The 20,565-nt window shown below is 35.5% G+C and overlaps 2 protein-coding genes across 2 annotated transcripts; one reads left to right on the top strand and one right to left on the bottom strand.

Annotated features, from left to right (window-relative positions):
* The first annotated feature begins 6,527 nt into the window (after positions 1-6,527).
* Positions 6,528-10,620, top strand: LOC113321673 (serine/threonine-protein kinase D6PK-like). Its single transcript, XM_026569580.1, has 3 exons — positions 6,528-6,848; positions 7,684-9,522; positions 9,635-10,620. Exons 2-3 carry the CDS (start codon positions 7,877-7,879, stop codon positions 10,494-10,496), a joined length of 2,508 nt encoding a protein of 835 aa, XP_026425365.1. The 5' UTR covers positions 6,528-6,848; positions 7,684-7,876; the 3' UTR covers positions 10,497-10,620.
* An 898-nt stretch (positions 10,621-11,518) lies between these two features.
* Positions 11,519-13,719, bottom strand: LOC113323268 (60S acidic ribosomal protein P2-like). Its single transcript, XM_026571556.1, has 4 exons — positions 13,622-13,719; positions 13,409-13,504; positions 11,939-12,162; positions 11,519-11,805 (listed from the first exon to the last, which is right to left on the bottom strand). Exons 2-4 carry the CDS (start codon positions 13,494-13,496, stop codon positions 11,773-11,775), a joined length of 345 nt encoding a protein of 114 aa, XP_026427341.1. The 5' UTR covers positions 13,497-13,504; positions 13,622-13,719; the 3' UTR covers positions 11,519-11,772.
* Between the last annotated feature and the right edge of the window lie 6,846 nt (positions 13,720-20,565).

The raw sequence follows: 20,565 nt of genomic DNA, 5'->3' as shown, positions 1-20,565 counted from the left end.
GTTGACATTATCCAATTTAGAATTCCAATTATTCAAGATGATAACCAACGGTCCATGCTTCAAACTTTATGAGACGCTCGTTGTTGTTCCAATCCAGCCACAACACTATCAAGCTCGTGCCGCCTTGATAGCTTCTAAAGACAGTTCGACAAAAACCCATCTAACATACGCCATATGCATTTCCAAATGTAGAACTAGAGATGTGGAGGTAATGCCATGAAAGTTGAATCGAGCAGGAACGGTCCAAGAAGTTATGGCTTAATTATTTAGTGCAAATCGTTGACCAAGTCTCCGGTAATACTTTTCCCCTAGTAAAGGTTGACACTTTCTTTTGGATATGTGAATGTTAATGACAGGTGAAAAAGACACAATGCTTATTTCTAGGTTGTAACTTATTTGATGTATATGGTTTCAACCATGGAAAGCAGGAGCAACCAAAGACTTTCAAAAAATCATAATTAGGAGACTTATGAAAGAGAAATTCAAAAGGAGATACAAAGTTTAGAGCTTTTGCTGGTAATCTATTGATTAGATAATTTGCAGTTTGAAAAGCCTCTACCCAAAACATGGCAGGGAGACCAGATTGAATCAAAAGAGTTCTACCAATGTCCAAAATATGTTTGTGTTTTACCTCAGCAACCCCATTTTGCTCAGGTGTATTGGGACAGGAAAAATCATGAAGTATTCCTTTTTGAGTAAGATAAGCTTTAAGAAGATTACCAGTAAATTCACCACCATTATCAGTTCTAATGCATTTAGCAGACAAAGAAAAGAAGTTTTCAATTTGAGTGACAAAATTAATGAAAACTTGTCTGAAATCAGATTTATTAACTAGTGGGAAGATCCAACAACACTTGGGGTACTCATCTACAACATTAGCATAGTAGTATGAGCCTGAAAGAGAACTAACATGACAGGGACCCCATAATTCCATATGAAGAAGCTCTAAAGGTTGAGCAGCAACAGTATTAGAAAGACTAAAAGGAAGTTTGTGCATTCTTCCAAGTTTACAGTCATTACAAAATAAAGGTGTGCTAGAGACTTTTGGTAGTTGTAATTGATGACACAGTCTTTGCAAGGTTTGAAAAGATGGATGTCCAAGTCTTTTGTGTAGAATATCTCTAGTGATGAGAGAACTGGAGTATGCAGCAGGAGAAGTGGGTGAATTGAATTGAATAGGGTAAAGACCATTTTTATGTGGCCCTTGCAAAAGGATCCTCTGAAAGGTCAAGTCCTTCACATAAAAACCAAAAGAATCAAAAGTTAAAGAGCAGTGGTTGTCTGTTGTAAATTATCTGTGGAGAGAGTGTTAACTAACAAACAAATAACAGCATCACTTGGTGCAAGTTTTCTTTCACGCATCTTGCGAAGAAATTGCAACGCCTTGTCAATTTCCTTTTCTACGAGAAAACCCTTAATGATGGTATCATATGTGCTAGGCTCTGGTACACAACCCCTCTTTTCCATTTTGATGATTAAACTGTTAGCCTCGAATAACATCTTGCTATCAAAGAGGCCACTTATCATTGTGGTATATGTTACTACATATCGCATCTTCGAACTTGCCATCTAGGAATAAACCCCGAATAAGCAACCACTTATACCCTCATCATTTAGAAAAAAAAAAATGGTTCTCCGCCAAAATGCCTATTAGAGCACACACACACATGATCAGATGTGGATATCTACTTCATATATGTATCTCAGCATTTGGAACTGTGGATGGAAGGGAAATGTGTAGCAGTGGAATAATAGAAACGCTATTCAAAATAGCTTTGAACGCTAATCTTAACAGCACCAAAAAAACGTTATTATGAATAGCGTTTGACCACGTCAACGGTCAAGCGCTAACAACAATACCGCTAAACGCTAATAACAATAGTCCTAAACGCAATTCACAATAGCGCTAAACGCAATTCACAGTAGCGCTAAACGCAATTCACAATACCGTTTTTTAAGTTATCTTTACAGGAAGAAACACGGGTTCTCTTCATCTACTACTCTTCTTCTTCTTAAAAAAACGAAAAAAAAAACCCAAATCCCACTCCATTTTTCTTTTTCTCCAACAAGAAGGTCATTAAAGCAGTTGAGAAAGAAAGTTGGATCATCAAAGAGTCTGATTTGCTTCCTATCTGTAAACAAAGTAAGCATCTTTATCTAATTTGGGAAAGAGGATTTTAATTTTGAAATTAGGGTTCATGAAGTTCTACTGTTAATTTGAGAATTAGGGGCTTCATTGAGTTCTACTGTTAATTTGGAAATTAGGTCGATGAAATTAAGTTGTTCTACTGGAGATTTGAGAATAGGTTTCAACTGGGTTCTATAAAAAAAATCCCCAAATTAAAAATTAGGGTTTCAACTCAGTTTTTTTGTGAATTACTTTTAGATTAATTCTTTTATTTTATGTGTTAATATACTACCTAATCCAAATTGGGAATCAGGGTTTCAATTCTTGTATTTGGGTTGTTTAGTTGGTTATGTATTGGGTCTAACTCCAACTATGGTTGATTCTTGATAAACAGGTACTGTATTCTTATTCAAAATGAATGATCTTATGACCAAATCATTCACAAACTAGGGATACTTCAATTTCTCAATTTGATTGAGAATCCAAAGAGAGGTTAGTTGATTTGTAAATTCCTTGTAATTTGGATTTTTCATGATTTGATATTGTTTACATAATATTGTTTGATGAATGACTAATTTGACATGAAACTTAGGGTAACATAGTTTCAGGAGGTTAGAGATCATGAACAAACCCTTTGACATGAAATTACCATGAATTGAAATGTTTTAGTTTACATTATGTAAACAATTTGAGTGCACTGTGTGACTATATTGTTTTTATTTGATGATTTTGTATAGATTATGGATATGGATGTGTATATGATGTTGAGTTCAAAGGATTGGGATGAGAAACATGTTGCTACAAGTATAAACCCACTTGATAAAAACCATGATATTCAGTTTAGAAGTAATTTGGAGGACCTTGAGGAATTATATGATCGTGTGGTGATTCATGAAAGAGCTAGGGAAGTTCTTCGAAATTTCGGGCTTGCTAGATTATTAGAAATTAGAATTAAGAGATGTGATCAACAACTATCTTATGCAATCATATAGAGGTGGTGGTATACCTTTTGAAATTAGAATTAAGATGATTTCATTATATATTTCTTTTAATTTTGATGTGAATTCATTATATCTTCCTTTCGATTTGATTTCAATGTTGAGATGAATCGAAAAACATGTTTGTTGAAGTGGAAAAAATGAAAGAGTAGAAAAAAAAACTAAGTATAGAATTTGGAAACTTGAGAAGGTTCTATATCTTTTTGGAGAAAAGCGCTAATCAGAATGGCTGTGAGCGCTATTCTCGATAGCGCCAAACGCTATTCAAAATAGCATTTGTTGCCTAACCATTGGATTTTCAACGTCTCCTTCTAATCAACAGATCAAAAAGAAAGATAATAAGAACAGCGCTTAGCGCCATTCGGATTAGCGTTTCATCGACATTTTTTTTAATTCAAAATTTTCTCTATAAATTGCCTTCTTTAGCTCAAAAAACCATCCCAAAATCTCAAGATTTTCTTTGCTTTCAATCTCTTTATTTTTTCTAATTTCAAATCTTCTTTCAATTCTTTGCAAGTATGGCATACACTACAAGTGAAGATTTGGCAATCACAAGAGCTTTTTCAAGAGTTAGCCTCATTCCAATTGTTGGAAATGATAATATCAACAACTTTTGGGAGAGGGTTTTTCAAGTCTTTGTACAAGATGGTGGAAATGAAAACGGAAGAACAAGGAGTAGTATACGAAATAGGTGGATTGTGTTGAAAAGAGAAACCAAAATTTATATGGGCATGATACAATCAATTTATGCAAATATGCCTATGGGAGGATATATGTTAGAAGAATTTGTAAGTAATATTCAATGAGACCTCTTATTTTCAATTACATACGTATCTTACATCATTGATCTTTCTAAACATGTGAGATTATGTTTATTTATTTTGTAGGAGGCGCATGACAAAACTCTCTATTTCGGAATTAAGGGCATAAATTTCGCACATGATGATGTCTACCAATTTCTTAAGAGCCTTCCCGGAGCTTAAATCTTGCGATCATACCGATGATGTAGCTTGAAAATGAATATCGGATCATGTTTAAGTCTAAATTTTAGTTATTTCGGTCCATGTAATTTTAAGTTATTTCAATCCATGTTTAAGTTATTTCAATCCATGTAACTTTAAGTTATTTTAATCAATGAAATGAAATTCGGTTCACGTAATGTTATTGGTTCAAATAAGCTAATTTTAAATATTTAATTCAAGATTTTTTTTCTTTTTTTTTTGAAGATTTTGTTTTGAATTTTTTAAGTTTTTTAATTTCAATTTATAAACAAAAACATGAACATTAAAAACAGAAAATTCATTCATGTGGTGTAAGAAGTGTGTAATTAAAATAAATTTTGGACGACGATATTCTCAATAGCGCGCAAAGCTATTCTGAACGGCGCTCAAAGCTATTAATAATAGCGTCAGTTCAATGCTAATCGGATTGGCGCTGAACGCCATTCTTATTAGCGCTTGGCTTACGCTATTCACAATAGCGTTTTAGCGATATTCTGATTGGCGCTCAAATGGATTCCACACAACGTTCCGCGAAACTTCGGAACCTTACTTGGATTTTTTATGGAAAACATCAATTTGGAAGCCACTAGACTTGACATTTCAAAATTTTTCCACACTTGAAATATGATGGATACCACCATAAGACTTGCTCTTACAAACATACTTTTCAACCACCCAAGACGGACTAAATTATATAATTAAGAGCTAAAAAAGCTAAAAGAAAACTAATTCAAGATAACCGATAATCAACCATTTTGCATGGCAGCTACGACATATTTGGACACCAGAAATATTTTTGCTTTTGCTTCTCAAGAAGCATAAGTGCATAACTCAGTTTCAAAAGTTAAAAACAATGGCAATTTTCTTCGTAAACAGCTGATTCTTTTTCTTTCTAAAATCCACTCTGGAATATTGTTTCCGAATTAATTTCTAATTCTTTTTACTTTCAAAAATCAAAATTAACCTCTAATATCTTAATAAAAGACTTTTTTACTCAAAAAATTTTTAAAACTAACTTCCGAATGGTTTACTCACACAATCCGCGATACTATAAGCAACCTAATTATTTTTTGGTCACTCCTTGGAATGGTGAAAGGAGAGAAACCATACACTACAATCTTGATAGCTGCACTTCAATTGGAAGAAAATTAATTTAGTATTACATTTTTAATTAATGTAATGGTGCACTCACTCTAAAAAATATTAAATACCGATGAAAGTCTAATCCGACTCATCCCATTACCAACATTCTGAACATACTTTTCAGCCACCGAAGACGAACTAAATTTGATGATTAAGTGCTAAAAAAACTAAAAAAGAAACTAATTTAAGATAACTCACAATCATATACTTCCTCCGTTACTTTTTAATAGGCCAGTTTCTTTTTTTGAGAAAATTAAGGAAATTAAGAGAACTAATTATTGAAAGTGGTTCTCTAGACACTTGTCAATAAAAGAAGTGAAGTGAAATGGTCCCCATGACACTTGTCAGCCAAAGAAATAAGTAAAATGGTCCACATAACACTTGTCATCAAAAGAAGTTAAAAGAAAAGTGGTCCCAGAAAATTAAAGTAACATTTGACTTTCCCAATTAGAAAACTGGCCTATTTTTTTGAAATATTTATTTATAGAAACTGGCCTATTAAAAAGTAACGGAGGGAGTAATTTTCATGGTAGGTATAACATGTTTGGATATCAGAAGTATTTTTGCTTTTGCTTCTTAAGAAGCATAACTCAGTTTTAAAAGAAAAGTAAAGACAATTTGTTTCAAAAAGGCCGACATTTTTTCCTTCTAAAACAATTAGCTTCACCCTGATCAAAAAAACAAAAACAATTTGCTTCACAAAAAATTGATTTTTTTCAATCTAAAAATCATTATGAAATTATACTTTCAAACTAATTCCTAACTTTATTACTTTCAGAAATCGAAATTAACTTCTGGTTCCTGACATTTGTACCCCGCACATGCACAACTCTATAAGTTAAGGTTAGATACACCAAAACTTTATACTTCGTTTTGTCCCGAAGGAAATCCGACGGTTTCAAACCTTGCATTCTTAGCATTGGAATCAGTAAAGACAAAACTAGACCCTGCCACCCTCACGGTGTAAACTTGGGTTTTATTTTTGGGTGTGTAAATCACTTCCGGTCAGCTTGTGTAGTCTCACTCCGTCCTTTATAGCTTCATTCAAACTTCAAAGTAAAAAGGGTTAAAGAGACAGCCCGACCGACAAAAGCCATATTAACATACACCCATATGCATCCAAAAAGTGGATGTAATCATCTCTCGAGTCGCGTCTCCCTTCTCGTCCGTTCCTTTATCTGTTCTTGTCTTCCTTAAGGTAGACATAAAACATTCCCGTCCTCCCCATATCTTTACCCTGTCGAACTGTCACTTTACTAAACCACACAAACATCCTCCTTGGGATGACGCTATTCTTCATCTTTCCGCCATTTCTTTTCTCGTGAATTGTATTATAGGCTGTGCTGTAGCAGCTCCTCCCTTTCATTTTCCAGTTCAATTCCCGTGCCCTACTTTCATTTACTACTATTCATTCTGGAAAACCTAATAAATCCCTAAATTCCACAACCCTTTTTTCTTTCATTTCTTGATCTTCTTCTTCTTCTTGTTTTTCATTTTTGTCTTTATCAAATTCACAACTTTTTTTTATTATCTGTTGGAGTTTAGCTGGATTGAGTACAAGAATCCCGTATGATTCAGGTAATTTTTTTGATTTTTATCTGTATAATGGGGTGTTGGGACACAAACTATTTGATGTTTGTTCAGTTATAGAAGTTGGTTATGGTGAGGATTATTTAGTTATACTTTGTACTTTGTACGCGGAATCTTTACAATTTTAGTAATCAAGTAGTAGATCGGCGTATTATGATTGTTACTGTGGTGAAATTTTTATTGAAATCATAGTGAAATTGTTCAGAGAAACGTGAATTTGATTGTTTGTTTTTGCTGAATTTAGCTAAAACCCTGGTAAAACCTTCGCGAAATTGTGTTTTAGATCAGTGTGTTGTGATTGTCTATGGTGAATTTTGGTCATATCCAGGGTGAATTGGTTGATTTCTTCCGAGAAACATGAGTCCCAATTTTGACTTGCACTTTTGACCTTTGCTAACTTTGGCTAAAACCCTGGTGAAACTTTAGTTGTTATGCCGATTAACCTAACTTCTTCTTCTTCCTCTTTCATGAATTTGGCAACCTAACTGTTTGATAATTTTAGGTTTTACAAAGATAATTTGTTTACTTTTATGTGCAATTCGGGGGTTACAGAATTAAGAAATGACGTGGTTAGAAATTTGATATTACAGTTTTCAATTTAGTTACTGACTCACTGTGGAGTTGTCTCTCTGAATGCTCATTTACATGGCAGAATGAAGGTGAAGTGTTTTGGTTGTTTTACATTTTATGTAATATCCGGCGTTAAGGAATTTAGAAATGTGTGGTTGGAAATTGAAATTACGGCTTTGTATATTATTAGTTGCTGATTATAGGGGAGTTCTTGTTTGGCTTACGTCTATCTGAATGTTGATTTGCATGGCAGAGTTGAAGTGATGCGGTTTGATTGTTTTCAATGGACCGGTCATGTCTCTGAATTCAGAATGACGCAAAAAAGCCATGTCCTGCATGTTGGGCATTTCTGTAGGAAATTGTGGTTGCGGGACCAAATTCTTCTATTTGTTGGTGTATTAACTTGATCGTGTGGAGAAGTAAGATACAAGCTGACAGCATTATTAATGGATCCTTATCCTGGTACTTGTGAAATTGTCGAAGCAATGGAAGAATTTGATTGCATCCAACGGCATAGAAGAGCTAGTCCCCCGAGTTTTGAGTTGGGTATGGAGGGAAAAGTTCGAAAGCTTCCGTCAGCAAAAGCTGGGCAGTACTATTCGATGGAAGATGAGCTTAATAAACTATTTGAGGCAATCGATATCAGAGTTTCGCGGAAGAGTGCCTTAAAAAGGCCAATTAGAGTTTGTCCTTCTCAGGCATCCGGTATTAGTATTTCTGAATGTGGTACTTTGAAGCAGGCGCTGAGGGGATTGTCGATTTCCCATGCATCGGAGATGGCTGCTATGAAAAGGTTATCAAAGCCCACAGGACTAGCTAGGGTTTCAGAAGCTGGAGCTATCAAGAGGTTGTATAAAACAGTGGTCATCAAGGCGGATGGCTCTGGTCTTCTCCCGGAGGAAGGTAAAGAAATTTTGGTTGAAATATCTCATGTTCCTGAAAAATACAGCACGAATACCTCTGAGAAGGTCTCTGAATCTAAACAAAAGCCTAAAATAAAGTCATCAAAGAAAATTGCCCATTCATCATCTCAGTCTACTGGTGCAACTACAAGAACGGTATCACTTAGCAAAGCGTCTTCAGAACAGGGCAATGCTTCTATTCCATCTGACCGTGGAAAAGACATGTCAGTGCGGAAACTAAAGCAGAAGGAGAAGCTGAATTCCAGCACCAGTAGAAAGACATTACAACTAGAGGAGATTGTTCCTACCTCAACAGAAGTTGGGGGCGAAACACCATCTATCTCTAGCTCTCCTTGTAGCAGTGCAATAAACAGATCCGCGACCAACACTGTCCGCAGAATGAAGCCTCTTTTCATGAAGAAGAGTTTGATCAAAAAATCAAAGCAAGTTTCAGCTACATCACCCTCTAGGTGTAATTCAGAGGAAAAAGGAAATGGCGTTGGCTTGCATCCAAACCAGAAGAAGCCCGTGAAGAATTCTGATTCTCCAGCATCCAGCAGTACGAATCTCGGTATTGATGCGGATCAAATTAATACAGTCCCTCTTTCAAGTAAACCACCTCTTAGTACATACAATTTTGGTGATGGGACTGCAGATGCGAAAGTGGGTAACTGCTGCTCAACATCAGGAGAAAAGGGGGAATCCTCCCTTAGCTCTAAAAGTAGCATGGGTGACTACAGCACTAGCACTATGATCAGCGAGGAGAGTAATCAAAGTGCGGTAGCGTGTATTATCAGTAGGCCTCACATGTCGAAGGATTTAAGATGGGATGCCATTCGCCTTGTTGAGAAGCAGCATGGAAGCTTAGAATTGAAGCACTTCAAGCTTGTGAGGAGGCTTGGTTGTGGAGACATTGGGACAGTTTATCTCGCAGAATTGAAAGGAACAAATTTTCTATTCGCTTTGAAAGTAGTCGATAATGAACTTTTGGGTAGCAAAAATAAACTGCTGAGGGCTCAAACTGAAAGAGAAATTCTACAAATGCTTGATCATCCTTTTCTTCCTACACTATTTTCTCATTTTTCTGCAGAAACATATTCATGCTTGGTGATGGAATATTGCTCAGGGGGTGATCTACATATCTTGAGGCAGAGACAGCCCAGTAGAAGTTTCTCTGAACCAGTGGCCAGGTATAATGTATGCCTTAACTTTTTTTTTTTTTTAAGATTCTAGCTGGAATTGACCATCCATTTGCATCGGAAATTTCTTTGAAATAATTTGTTTTCATTACATTAAGCGCAGGTTCTATCTTGCGGAAGTCTTACTTGCTTTAGAGTACCTGCACATGCTTGGGGTTGTATACAGAGATTTAAAACCTGAAAACATTCTGGTTCGAGAAGACGGTCATATCATGCTTTCCGACTTTGACTTATCCCTAAGATCTGCAGTAAGTCCAAAACTTCTTAAATCAACTTCAGCCATCAAGGAACCTACCAAAGAATTATCTTCACGCCCATGCATGGCATTTAGGTGCATAGATCCGTTCTGTCCTCGACCATCCTGGGTCCAAGTTCCATGCTTCACACCTAAAGTTAAATCCTCAACAGATAAAACCCAGCAAAATCTAACCCCAGATCCAGCAGATTTTGGCAATGGTTTACCACAGCTCGTGGCAGAACCAACTAGTGCACGCTCAAACTCATTCGTTGGCACCCTTGAGTACTTGGCACCTGAGATAATCAAAGCAGAGGGTCATGGCAATGCAGTTGATTGGTGGGGCTTTGGAATCTTTATGTACGAGCTTTTATTTGGTAAAACGCCTTTCAAGGGAGCAGGAGATGAAGAAACCTTAGCCAATGTAGTATTTCAAAGCCTCGAGTTCCCAGAAACTCCGTCCATCAGTTGTCATGCAAGGGATCTGATTGCAGGTCTTCTAGTGAAGGATCCTGATAACCGTCTTGGATCAACCAAAGGGGCTACTGAGATCCGACATCACCGGTTTTTTGAAGGTTTAAACTGGGCTTTGGTAAGATGTACAATTCCACCAGAGCTGCCGAAAGCTCAATATGATGTACTTCCAACAACCGATTCACCAGAAGAGATGCAGTGCAGCCGCAATTGTCCAACTTCCACAACAGAATGTCTCAAGTTGGAAGACTTTTAGCGGAAAGCCTTCAATTTGGTTATAGATAGGATCAGAATCACACTTAGGTTTTCTTGTTTATTGCTTTTGGATGTCTGCAATAATGTTTGTGAATCCTTTAGTGAAATTGCAAATGTTCATACCAGTATATGTGTCTAGGTTAGATTTTGTAAATGCAAGTATTGAGAAAATTGAAAATAAACTGGTTCTGAATATTACCATCAGAATAATATATCTAAATAGAAAGAAAACGAAAACTTGTTCCATAATGTGCAGAAGTGTGTCGAATGAATGTGCACTTCTACAGTGAATGAACTGGACAACATATTCTTTACTTGAAATGTTTTATGAAAATTACAGTTGGATCACAAACCTAGAAATGAACAACCTGCTGCCAAGAGAAACCGAAATCATAATCTGTAACAGAAAAGTTTTAATCGTGAATTTCCTCTCTGCAATTTTTGCTTCAGAATGACTGCAAAAGTTTAACATCCAACTCCCGTGAAACATCATGATGAAAATGCATCGCGAAATTAATAATATGCAGGTGGCGGTAGTGGAGTTGAATAGACAAGGAGGAGGTGGAGACTTGTGGTTGGCTCTGGGGTAATGTGGTTGCACCAGTGCCCGGGATAGTATTAAGTTGCTGGCTGAGGATGAGAATATATAGGTGGAGGAGCATGCTGGCTGTGGAGATTTTTAGCAGACTAGTAGCATCTAAGTGGTGGCAATGGGAAGATAATAAACTGGTGAAAGTGAAGTTCAGAATGTTCTTAATAGTAAGGTCGTGTGGGATCAAAACATACAAACTGGCTTCAATCAAATCCAATACTACATAGATTTGAAACTGAAGAAAAACTTGAAAACTTGTGGAACTGTGAAGTTAGGAATGTCAGGTGGTAAAGGATCAAAATGGCTGCAACCAATTCCTAGACACGATTGCACAAATGTGAAACACTTCAGAGTTAGGAAGTGCCTTTATCACAATTTAGGTTTAGGCCCCTGAATAAATGGAAAATCAGTTAAAAACAAGGTAATAAATGGACAGCCGACGAGAGCAATAAACTTTGTTTAATTTTGTGCATGGATTTTGGATACGCATCAATTACAATCTCTGCATAATCAAAACCAGTACTACTAATAATCTCTACCATCTTCCTCCTACTGAAGGAGAAAACAAAAATTAAACATAGGTTCAAAATTAAAGCTGTAGTCCAATAAGTCGATCTTAAGCTTTATAACTAATATATCTAACTACGTTTCATTTGGAACAGAAAGCAGCAACCAACCCATCAATCTACTCATCATCGAAAAGACTGAATCCCATTTCCTGCAGGTAGTAAGAAAAGAAATTAGAATCAGAAAACAAAGCAATAAAAGATGATCCGAAATTACTTCCAAAGAATAAGAGTAAGCCTACTGGGGTAGAAGAAACTAGAGAAGGGAGAAGAACAGGGATTTACCTCGTCGGATTCTTCTTTGTCTTCTACTTTCTCCTCTTTCTTGGCCTCAGCGGCAGCAGGAGCTGAAGCACCACCACCTGATGCAGCAACAGCCATTGGTGCACCACCACCAGAAGGAACAGCAGCCAACTTCTCCCTTCCACTTGCAATTAGCTCTGTGATGTCCTTGTCCTTAACTTGGGAAAGAAGAAGCTGAATCCTGGCATCATCAGCTTCAGCTCCAACTACAAAATAGAAACAATACTTAATCGTTAGATCTAATAGATTCAATCAAACAATGACAGAAACAACCAATTACACAAAATAAAAACAATCTAATAGATTCCACAAACAATGACCGAAACAACCAATTATACAAAATATGAATCAAGTCTGACAGCTAATTTTCTTGGTTTAAGGTATAACATGCACAAGCAAATGATGAACATTATGGATAATCATATTTCAAGTACAAAAAAAAGAGAACAAATCAATTGTCACTCTTCCAACACTTACTATGAAAACTTAAGAATGGATTGATACTTTCCAGCACATTTAGATAGGTATTTTTGCGGACATAGACAACTCTCATGAGTCCATCCACCAAAGCCTAAATTTCTAACTAGCCACAAGTGAATGATAGAAAATGGAAGCACAGATGAGATATGAATTATGAAACATCATGTTCAGAACAGCTACAGCACTAATAATCACAAGGAAGATCAGGTCAATTAACTTACATACCCAAGTTCCAACAAAGGTATTGACCATATACAGACTGAAGCCCAAATAAAAACTGAAAGTATTCCTCTGTCCAATTAAGATTAACAGTGTACCACATGAACAGAACCTTAATGTCAAAGGCACAAGATAGATGCGACATCTAAATACAGAACGTACAAAAAAAAACCATACAAGACATCTAAATACAGAACGTACAAAAAAAAACATACAAGTAAACGAAATTGAAGATATATATACATCTGATTCAGCTCTAACATGAGTGTAAAGAATGGGAGAACTGCTGAACACGCATTGGTACAGGATTCACCGTGTTGAAGAACAAGCATAAGTCCAACAAAATGCATATTCTAAGCAGAACCCCATGTTTCTAAATCCCACAAAAAGCAACAAAAAAGAATCCAATCCAACCCCTTGATGAAAATTGAAGCAGATCTCATACAAACATATAAAACATAACAAAACCAACAAATAACTCCATTAATCAAGATCTAGCAGGTAACCGTACAACGACTACCACTCTAAAAGTCTACCAGAACTCAACTCCATCACAAATCTAACACTTTATCAAATTCCAATCTGTTAAACACCAAAACCCTAGAAAATAAACATACACAAAAACATAATCCAACTCATTCAAACAAACAAAACAAAACACCTTTCATATCAAAGAACAAACAAAAAGCAAACATACAATAGATTTAACAAGAAAACTGACATGATTTTTGAAAAAGTTCAAAGAAGACTAACCTGACCCAAGGAGTTCCTTGATATCTTCAGCAGTTGGTGTAGTGTTTCCACCCAAAACTAAAAGCAAGTAAGCACCAATAACCTTCATCTTTACCTCTTTCAAAATCAAAATCAAACAACAACAGATGTTTCAGCATCTAAGTGAGATTCAAAATCAAAACCAAAATCTAGATCAACAAGAGAAATCAAAGAGGAAGATAAGATTTTACTCACTTGTTAGCTGGAAATTTTCTTGAGCGGTAGAGAAATTAGGTTTGCCTACAGAGCGGAAGTGAGAGATTTCTTTTCTTTCTAGGGTTTATAAATGAAGAGAAGGTTGGTTTATATATCTAGGGTTTTTTTTTTCTCATGGAGATATTGATCGAGTGTTATGTGGTTCATTGTAGTATGTAACTATACGGTGTGTGATGGTGTTGTGTGTAGAATCCAACGACTGGTATACACCGTTAAAGTGAATTAGTTATGGGCTTTGTAACGGGCTTCATAGCTTAAAAATTAGAATCGGTTAGCTCATGGTGTGCGGCCCAACTGCGTCCGCATTTGGCAGGTGGCCAGTTGGCAGCCGTGAAGCAGTGATCCGGTTGATCCGATCGTCTCGCATGGATTGTTTTCATTTTTCGGCTTACCGATGCAACTGACCGACCAATAAATAAGGGTGGAATAGTGCACCCCCATTTTAACCTTCGCAGTCCGAGGAGTAGTCATTTTATTTGAGGTCTGCTACTACGAGACAAAAATAGATATTTAGAAGTAAAATGGAAAATCTTTTATCCAACTATTTTATTTAATGATTAATTTATCCCTAATTAATTAATTTCAATTTTATTAATTAATCGATGTTTAGTCATGTTTGCTTAGAAATCAATTAATCTTAAATAATCATCAAAATATGTGAAAATTTTGGTTTTCTTTGAAAAATTCCATCCCAGACTCGTATACGTTGATGCACTTGTAAACCGGGTCGGTTTATAAGACTTGGAACATAGACCGATTGTAAAATTCAAGAGTTTTTTTGTGATTTTTTCAATAGCGGTATACATATATGCCCACGGAAACCGATTGTAAATCTGGAATTTCTTCGACTGTTTTGATCATACTTCTTCGTGGATGTCGGAATGACCTCTTTCTTTTTGCGTTCAATTCGTATTTTCATGCTCTATAATATAGAGATAAGATTTGTGCAAAAATTCAAACATAGTTAATGAATTAGTTGAATTATTTCCTTTTGAAACTACATATTGAAGAATGAGCTCTGAGGATCGGGAGATTTACGAGTCAACTCGTAAGAAAAATCGGTTTTGTTTTCAAAAAAAAATCCGCCATTTTAACATTCTCTGATGATATCTGGACTGTTTTTGATCTTATAGTTATGATATTTGTTCCTATATTGCATAGATAACATACTTAACGATCGAGGAATCGTATTAGTATTTGTTTATATCTTGGATTTTAGTAGTTCAATATTTTAGCCTTGTTTTTATCATTTTCTTACAAAACCTAATCTTATTGTTTAATCAATGGCAGGTTGATTTCTCTGTGCAGATCTTCTGACTTTCGCTTGTGGGGAATCTAGTGGTGGAGTTTCAGGATGTATCTTGCTTCTGAAATACAGGCAGTGGTGCTAACCATCTTCTCTATGTGGGTGGTCCATACTAGTAGTATTTTTGAAAACGCGGGAATCTAACAACCACACCAAACAATTCGTTTGGCAATCTGAGAGGACTTACTCCAATATACTTTCTAGAGAAACAACTAGACAGTCAGACTCAATCTAGAGGAAAGTATATGAAAGAGTTTAATATCTCTAACTCTTAATTCAATCCGCAATCAGCAATTAGAAATCTGCGAGCCCGATTGAATATAAGAGGAGTAAACTTGAACGGTACAAAAGACCAATGTTCAAGGATCAATCAATCTCAATCAACAACCAAAGGTTGGATTTCCTAATTGATCGATACAACGCACAACCTGTGATATTTCAATTATATAACAAAATATAATGCGGAAAAGAAATAACACAGACACCAGAATTTTGTTCACTAGAAAACCGCAAATGCAGAAAAACCCCGGTACCTAGTCCAGTTTGAACACCATACTGTATTAAGCCGCTACAGACACTAGCCTACTACCAATGAACTTCGGACTCGACTGTAGTTGAACCCTAATCAATATCACACTGATTCAAGGTACAGTTGCGCTCCTTACGTCTCTGATCCCAGTAGGATACTACGCACTTGATTCCCTTAGTTGATCTCACCCACAACCAAGAGTTGCTACGACCCAAAGTCGAAGAATTGATAAACAAATCTGTCTCACACAGAAAAGTCTATAGGATTGAATAAATTTGTCTCCCACAGAAATACCCAAGAGTTTTTGTTCCGTCTTTTGATAAATCAAGGTGAACAAAAACCAATTGATAAACCAGACTTATATTCCCGAAGAACAGCCTAGTATTATCAATCACCTCACAATAATATAAATCGTATGATGGCGAAACTAGATATTGTGGAATCACAAAATATGAGACGAAGATGTTTTTGATCACGTTTTATCTTTCCTATCGGAGAAATTAATCTCGAATAGATCTTAGAGAAGATAGTACTCAAACGATAGAATTGAGCAAGATCAGAACACGCAACTACAAGAGAAATAGTTGGGGATGGCTTCACAATCCCAATGAAGTCTTTCAAGTCGTTAACCTACAAGGTGTAGGAAAACCTGAGGTTAAAGGAGAATCGACTCTAGCGTATGCAACTAGTAACACACAGAAGTGTGGGGATTAGGTTTCCCAGTTGCTAGAGTTCTTCTTTATATAGTTTTCAAATCAGGTTTTGCAATCCAAGTTACCTTGGTAAAAAAGCATTCAATATTCACTGTTAGATGAAAAACCTGATTCAACCAAGCTAATATCTTTCAACCGTTAGATATAACTTAGCTTGTTACACACAAATGAAATGTACCCTCATTTAGGTTTATGAACCGTACCCAAACGTGTACACTCATGTTGGCTCGATAGTGGTCAACCGAAGTTAGCCATATGATAACTCTCATATCAAACATATTCATCTTATCCATCACTAGTTCAAATGACTCAAATGAAACTAGTTAAAGAGTTGTTCAATTGCGATATTCTCATAGAAGTATACAAGAACACAATCGAAACAAAATCGGTTTGATTCACTTGAATCAATCATGAACATTATAGCCACGGTCTGCAAAGATTTTATTCCTTATGATTTAAATGTTTAAGTTCATGAACTGACCGATTTGATAAAGTTATCAGCTTAAGTATGCGTACGGGTATGCGTACTTAAGCAACCGGATTTGAGTTTGTTTTAGTTTCCAAACTCAGCAGAATTTTTGGTTTGAAAACTTCCGCCAGTATGCGTACGGGTACGCATACTTAAGGTAACTAGTTAAGAGTTTGTCAAAAGAAACTCAGTAGAAATTTTCGGTTGAAAAATTCCGCCAGTATGCGTACGGGTATGCATACTTAATTTGTCTCCTTCACCAATTTCGTATACACACATATGCATACACTTGGCTCCCGGTTTATGAATTTATACACTAATGCGCGAACACACTATATATGCTTATATCCAAAGATGGTTACATAATCAACTCTTCATTTCAATCATTGAAACTTTCTAAGAGGACGTTATATAGTTGTTGTTCACAAACTATTTTTCGTCAAAGCAATTTTCAAGTTATTGAAATTATCATAATGAAACATTCCAAGACAACACCAAATGATTGTTTCACACAAACCATGTAAGATGTAACTCAGCAATTTTCATATGATCTTATTCGGACTTTCTTCACGAATGTAAGATGAATTCGGCCGAAGGGAAAGCTTTCCAACACATATTCTGAGAAATACATAAGTGAGATAAATTCAGCTTGAAATCTCAAATGTGTATAGTAGAAAACTATCGTAATACGACTTATGTCTCAATTCAGGAGATAGAATAGAAATAGGCTTTCCAAGTGATAGATAAGTTTAAGTCTCCACATACTTTTTATCGATGAAGTTCCACAAGATCCTCTTAGTAGTTTTTCTTCTTCAAAAGATGAACGCCGTGAAGTCTAAAGCTCAACTACACAATCTATGTCCTAGTCTGAGACATCTAAATAGGCTATAAATCAAGACTCATAGTTTTGATCACTAACATTGACAAACATGCTTGAGATAGCAACGCACGCGAGTTCGACCCATCAATTCTCTAACAATACCCCCCCCCCCCCCCCCTTTCTCAATTTTATTGACAAAACTATCAATACATATGGATTATAATGAGGATAAGCTTTATACCCATGTGTTGTATACCCTGACATATTTTCATAAGATGGCAAGTCATTTATACTCCACACGAGGATAATTCTGCAGATAAAAGCTTCTTTTAGATGCATATTGAAAGCAGTGAAGCCATCAATCGAAAGTCTTCTCAACTTATCTATCAAGGGCTGAAGAAACATACATATGTATTGACCTGGCGCTTTCGGTCCCGGTATTAACAACGACATTATCTGAAATTCTTCTTTCATACATAAAGAGGGTGGTATATTGTACATCACTAAAATTACTGGCCAACAACTATAGCCAGTGCTCAGAATTCCCTGCGGATTGAAACCATCAGTCGAAATACCAAACCATACATTTCGCGCTTCAGCTGCAAATTTCAGCCACTTTTTCTTCATAGTTTGCCACTGGAGCGAATCTACTGGATGATGCATATGCTCAAAAGAAGTTTTTGCTTCATGATGACATTTCATATAGCGTGTTATCCATGATATTGTGTAGTATCTCTTAATTATCTTACAAAGCGGAAAATTTCTCAATACTTTGCGAGGCTCTTTTGTAGTTACTGGTTCATCTTTACGCTCTTTCACCACAAACCTTGATTCTTTACAGATAGAACACACAGTTGCATTTTCATGTTCTTTTCGGAACAAGACACCGTGATTAACACATAAATGAATGGACTCATCCTTAATTCCTAGATATATATATCAGCATATCTTCCATTGTTGGGTGTTTTTCAGGCAAAGTGTTATCTTCTGAGAACCATTTTTTCAGTCGTCCCAAGAGGTATGTAACACTATATTCCCTGACCAACCAAACATCTATTTAATATGATGTAGTTCTAAAATTACACTAAGTGTTGTTTCATCATCCTTATAACCCGGATAAACCTTTTCCTTAGCTAACTTCTTATACCTGTGGTATTTCTTACCTAAGTCAAGCGAATTAGTTTCATATACATCCTTGTCTAACCCTTAAAATACTCCATAGGCCTTGTCTACGAAGTCCCCTAACCCGCATTGTTCATCTGTGATATTCTCTTTTGCGTGTTCCTCGACTAATATTTCTTTATTTATATTTTCTACATCTACGTTTTTCTCTATATTTTCCTTTACATGTTCCTGCACTAATTCTGATGTGGATTTATCCCCATGTAGAGACCAAATTACATATGACTTGTCTATTGAGTGTACTTCCAAAAAATACTTCACTAAGAAAAAAGACAATGAGTTCTTATTTCGACAAATACGACAAGGAAAAGGAAATAATAATGAATTTATTATCCTATTAATTACTATATGCAAAATCTATAAAATCAGACATTCTGTTTCTATAAACGTCACTAAACCTATCTTATTCGTTCATCCAACCTTTGTCACCTACTTCCACAATTCTATAACAACACATAACATAGTATGTCAATCAAGGACCCCTCCCCCAGAAACATAATTAAATTCATACATATAAGTCATTCTGACAGCTTTTTAGAGTACAATTATCAAAAGATATACTCTTACTTCAACCTTTTAGAGATAACATTTCATATAAGCACAAAAATTTCAGTGACCTACGGAAATCAGTAATGTTTTACAAACAAGTTCTTACTGCTCGCCAATGAAATACTCAACGAAGGAGACAAAACAGAAACACATAAAACATAAATGAATTGACAAACCTAATTAGCCACCAGTAATCTAAATGTCTTTATACAATCCTAGTATGAACATGTTTGGTTTACAACTAAGAGCAAGCAGGCTTTAAAATAAAGGCCTAATTAGCCACCTGTTCTGCACCCATTAAGTTTCAAATTTTCCATCAAAAAGAAAATTCGAACCAAAGCCTAGCATAAAAAATACAATGATGATTTCATGAATGTAAACTGATTTATATATGTAAGTTCTGAGGATTGGTATTTTAGTCACCGATTCAGCCCTAATGATGATTGAAACTGAGTATACAAATTCATACACTCAAATACTAGGAAACCAAATAGCTTACAATAACCAGAAAACATGTAATATATAATAATCCCCTATCATACTCTAACCATCACTACAGATTAAACATATTATAACCAGCAAAACTCACAGACCCATGCTTAAATCACAAACATAGAGAGAAAAACACAAACAAACAAGTAATAATTAGTTTATACCTGAATCTTCAAAACTTTATACTTGAATCTTCTATATTTCTTGATACAAACAAAACATAAGAAAGAAATCAAATTTTCATAGGGTTTGCTTATGTCAAAAGAAAACAACAAATTAGGGTTTTCAAGTCAAAGTTATTATGATTTCAGTAAAAGAGGTTTAGATTTCAATTCTACTACTTCAATCTAATTCTTATAGGAATTGAAAATCAATTTCTAGGGTTTCTGTAAATAGGATTTTTCAATCAGGCTTACTAACACAAAATCAATATCTAGTTTTAGATGAACTGGACGAGGTTTGATCTCTTTATATCTCTTACATTCTCTCTGATTTTTGGTCTCTCTCTTTCTTATTAAACTGAAGAGGAGGAACTGAAGAAAAAAGAAAAATGAGAAACAAAAGAAAGAGAACAAAAGGGTGTGGTGAAAAAAAAAAGTTTTTTTTTGTCTTACAAGAAATATTTTAGAGAGATATTTATGTTTGTTGTCTTAGGTAATGGTGGGAACTAAAATAATTGAGTGGGAACTAAAATAAATGGTGGGAAGTGAAAATTTAATGATCGAACTTTAATTCAAATGATTGGTGTGAGATAGAGATGTGGAGGGGAATTTGAGGGGGAAATTAACGAGAGTGAAGGAATTGATGGAGGGAAACAATGTAGAAATTAAAATAAAAAAGAAATTATGAATCTTTATCTAAAA

This window comes from Papaver somniferum, chromosome 11 (assembly GCF_003573695.1).
Source record: "Papaver somniferum cultivar HN1 chromosome 11, ASM357369v1, whole genome shotgun sequence".
Classification (NCBI taxonomy): domain Eukaryota; kingdom Viridiplantae; phylum Streptophyta; class Magnoliopsida; order Ranunculales; family Papaveraceae; genus Papaver; species Papaver somniferum.
This window is presented reverse-complemented; position numbering and strand designations above follow the sequence as displayed.

Coding starts and splice junctions, on each gene's coding strand:
- LOC113323268 (XM_026571556.1), bottom strand. CDS start 13,496: ATGAAGGTTATTGGTGCTTACTTGCTTTTAGTTTTGGGTGGAAACACT. Junction 12,163..13,408: donor CAAGGAACTCCTTGGGTCAG/GTTAGTCTTCTT, acceptor TCTATTTTGTAG/TTGGAGCTGAAGCTGATGAT. Junction 11,806..11,938: donor ACAAAGAAGAATCCGACGAG/GTAAATCCCTGT, acceptor TACTACCTGCAG/GAAATGGGATTCAGTCTTTT.
- LOC113321673 (XM_026569580.1), top strand. CDS start 7,877: ATGGATCCTTATCCTGGTACTTGTGAAATTGTCGAAGCAATGGAAGAA. Junction 9,523..9,634: donor TTCTCTGAACCAGTGGCCAG/GTATAATGTATG, acceptor CATTAAGCGCAG/GTTCTATCTTGCGGAAGTCT.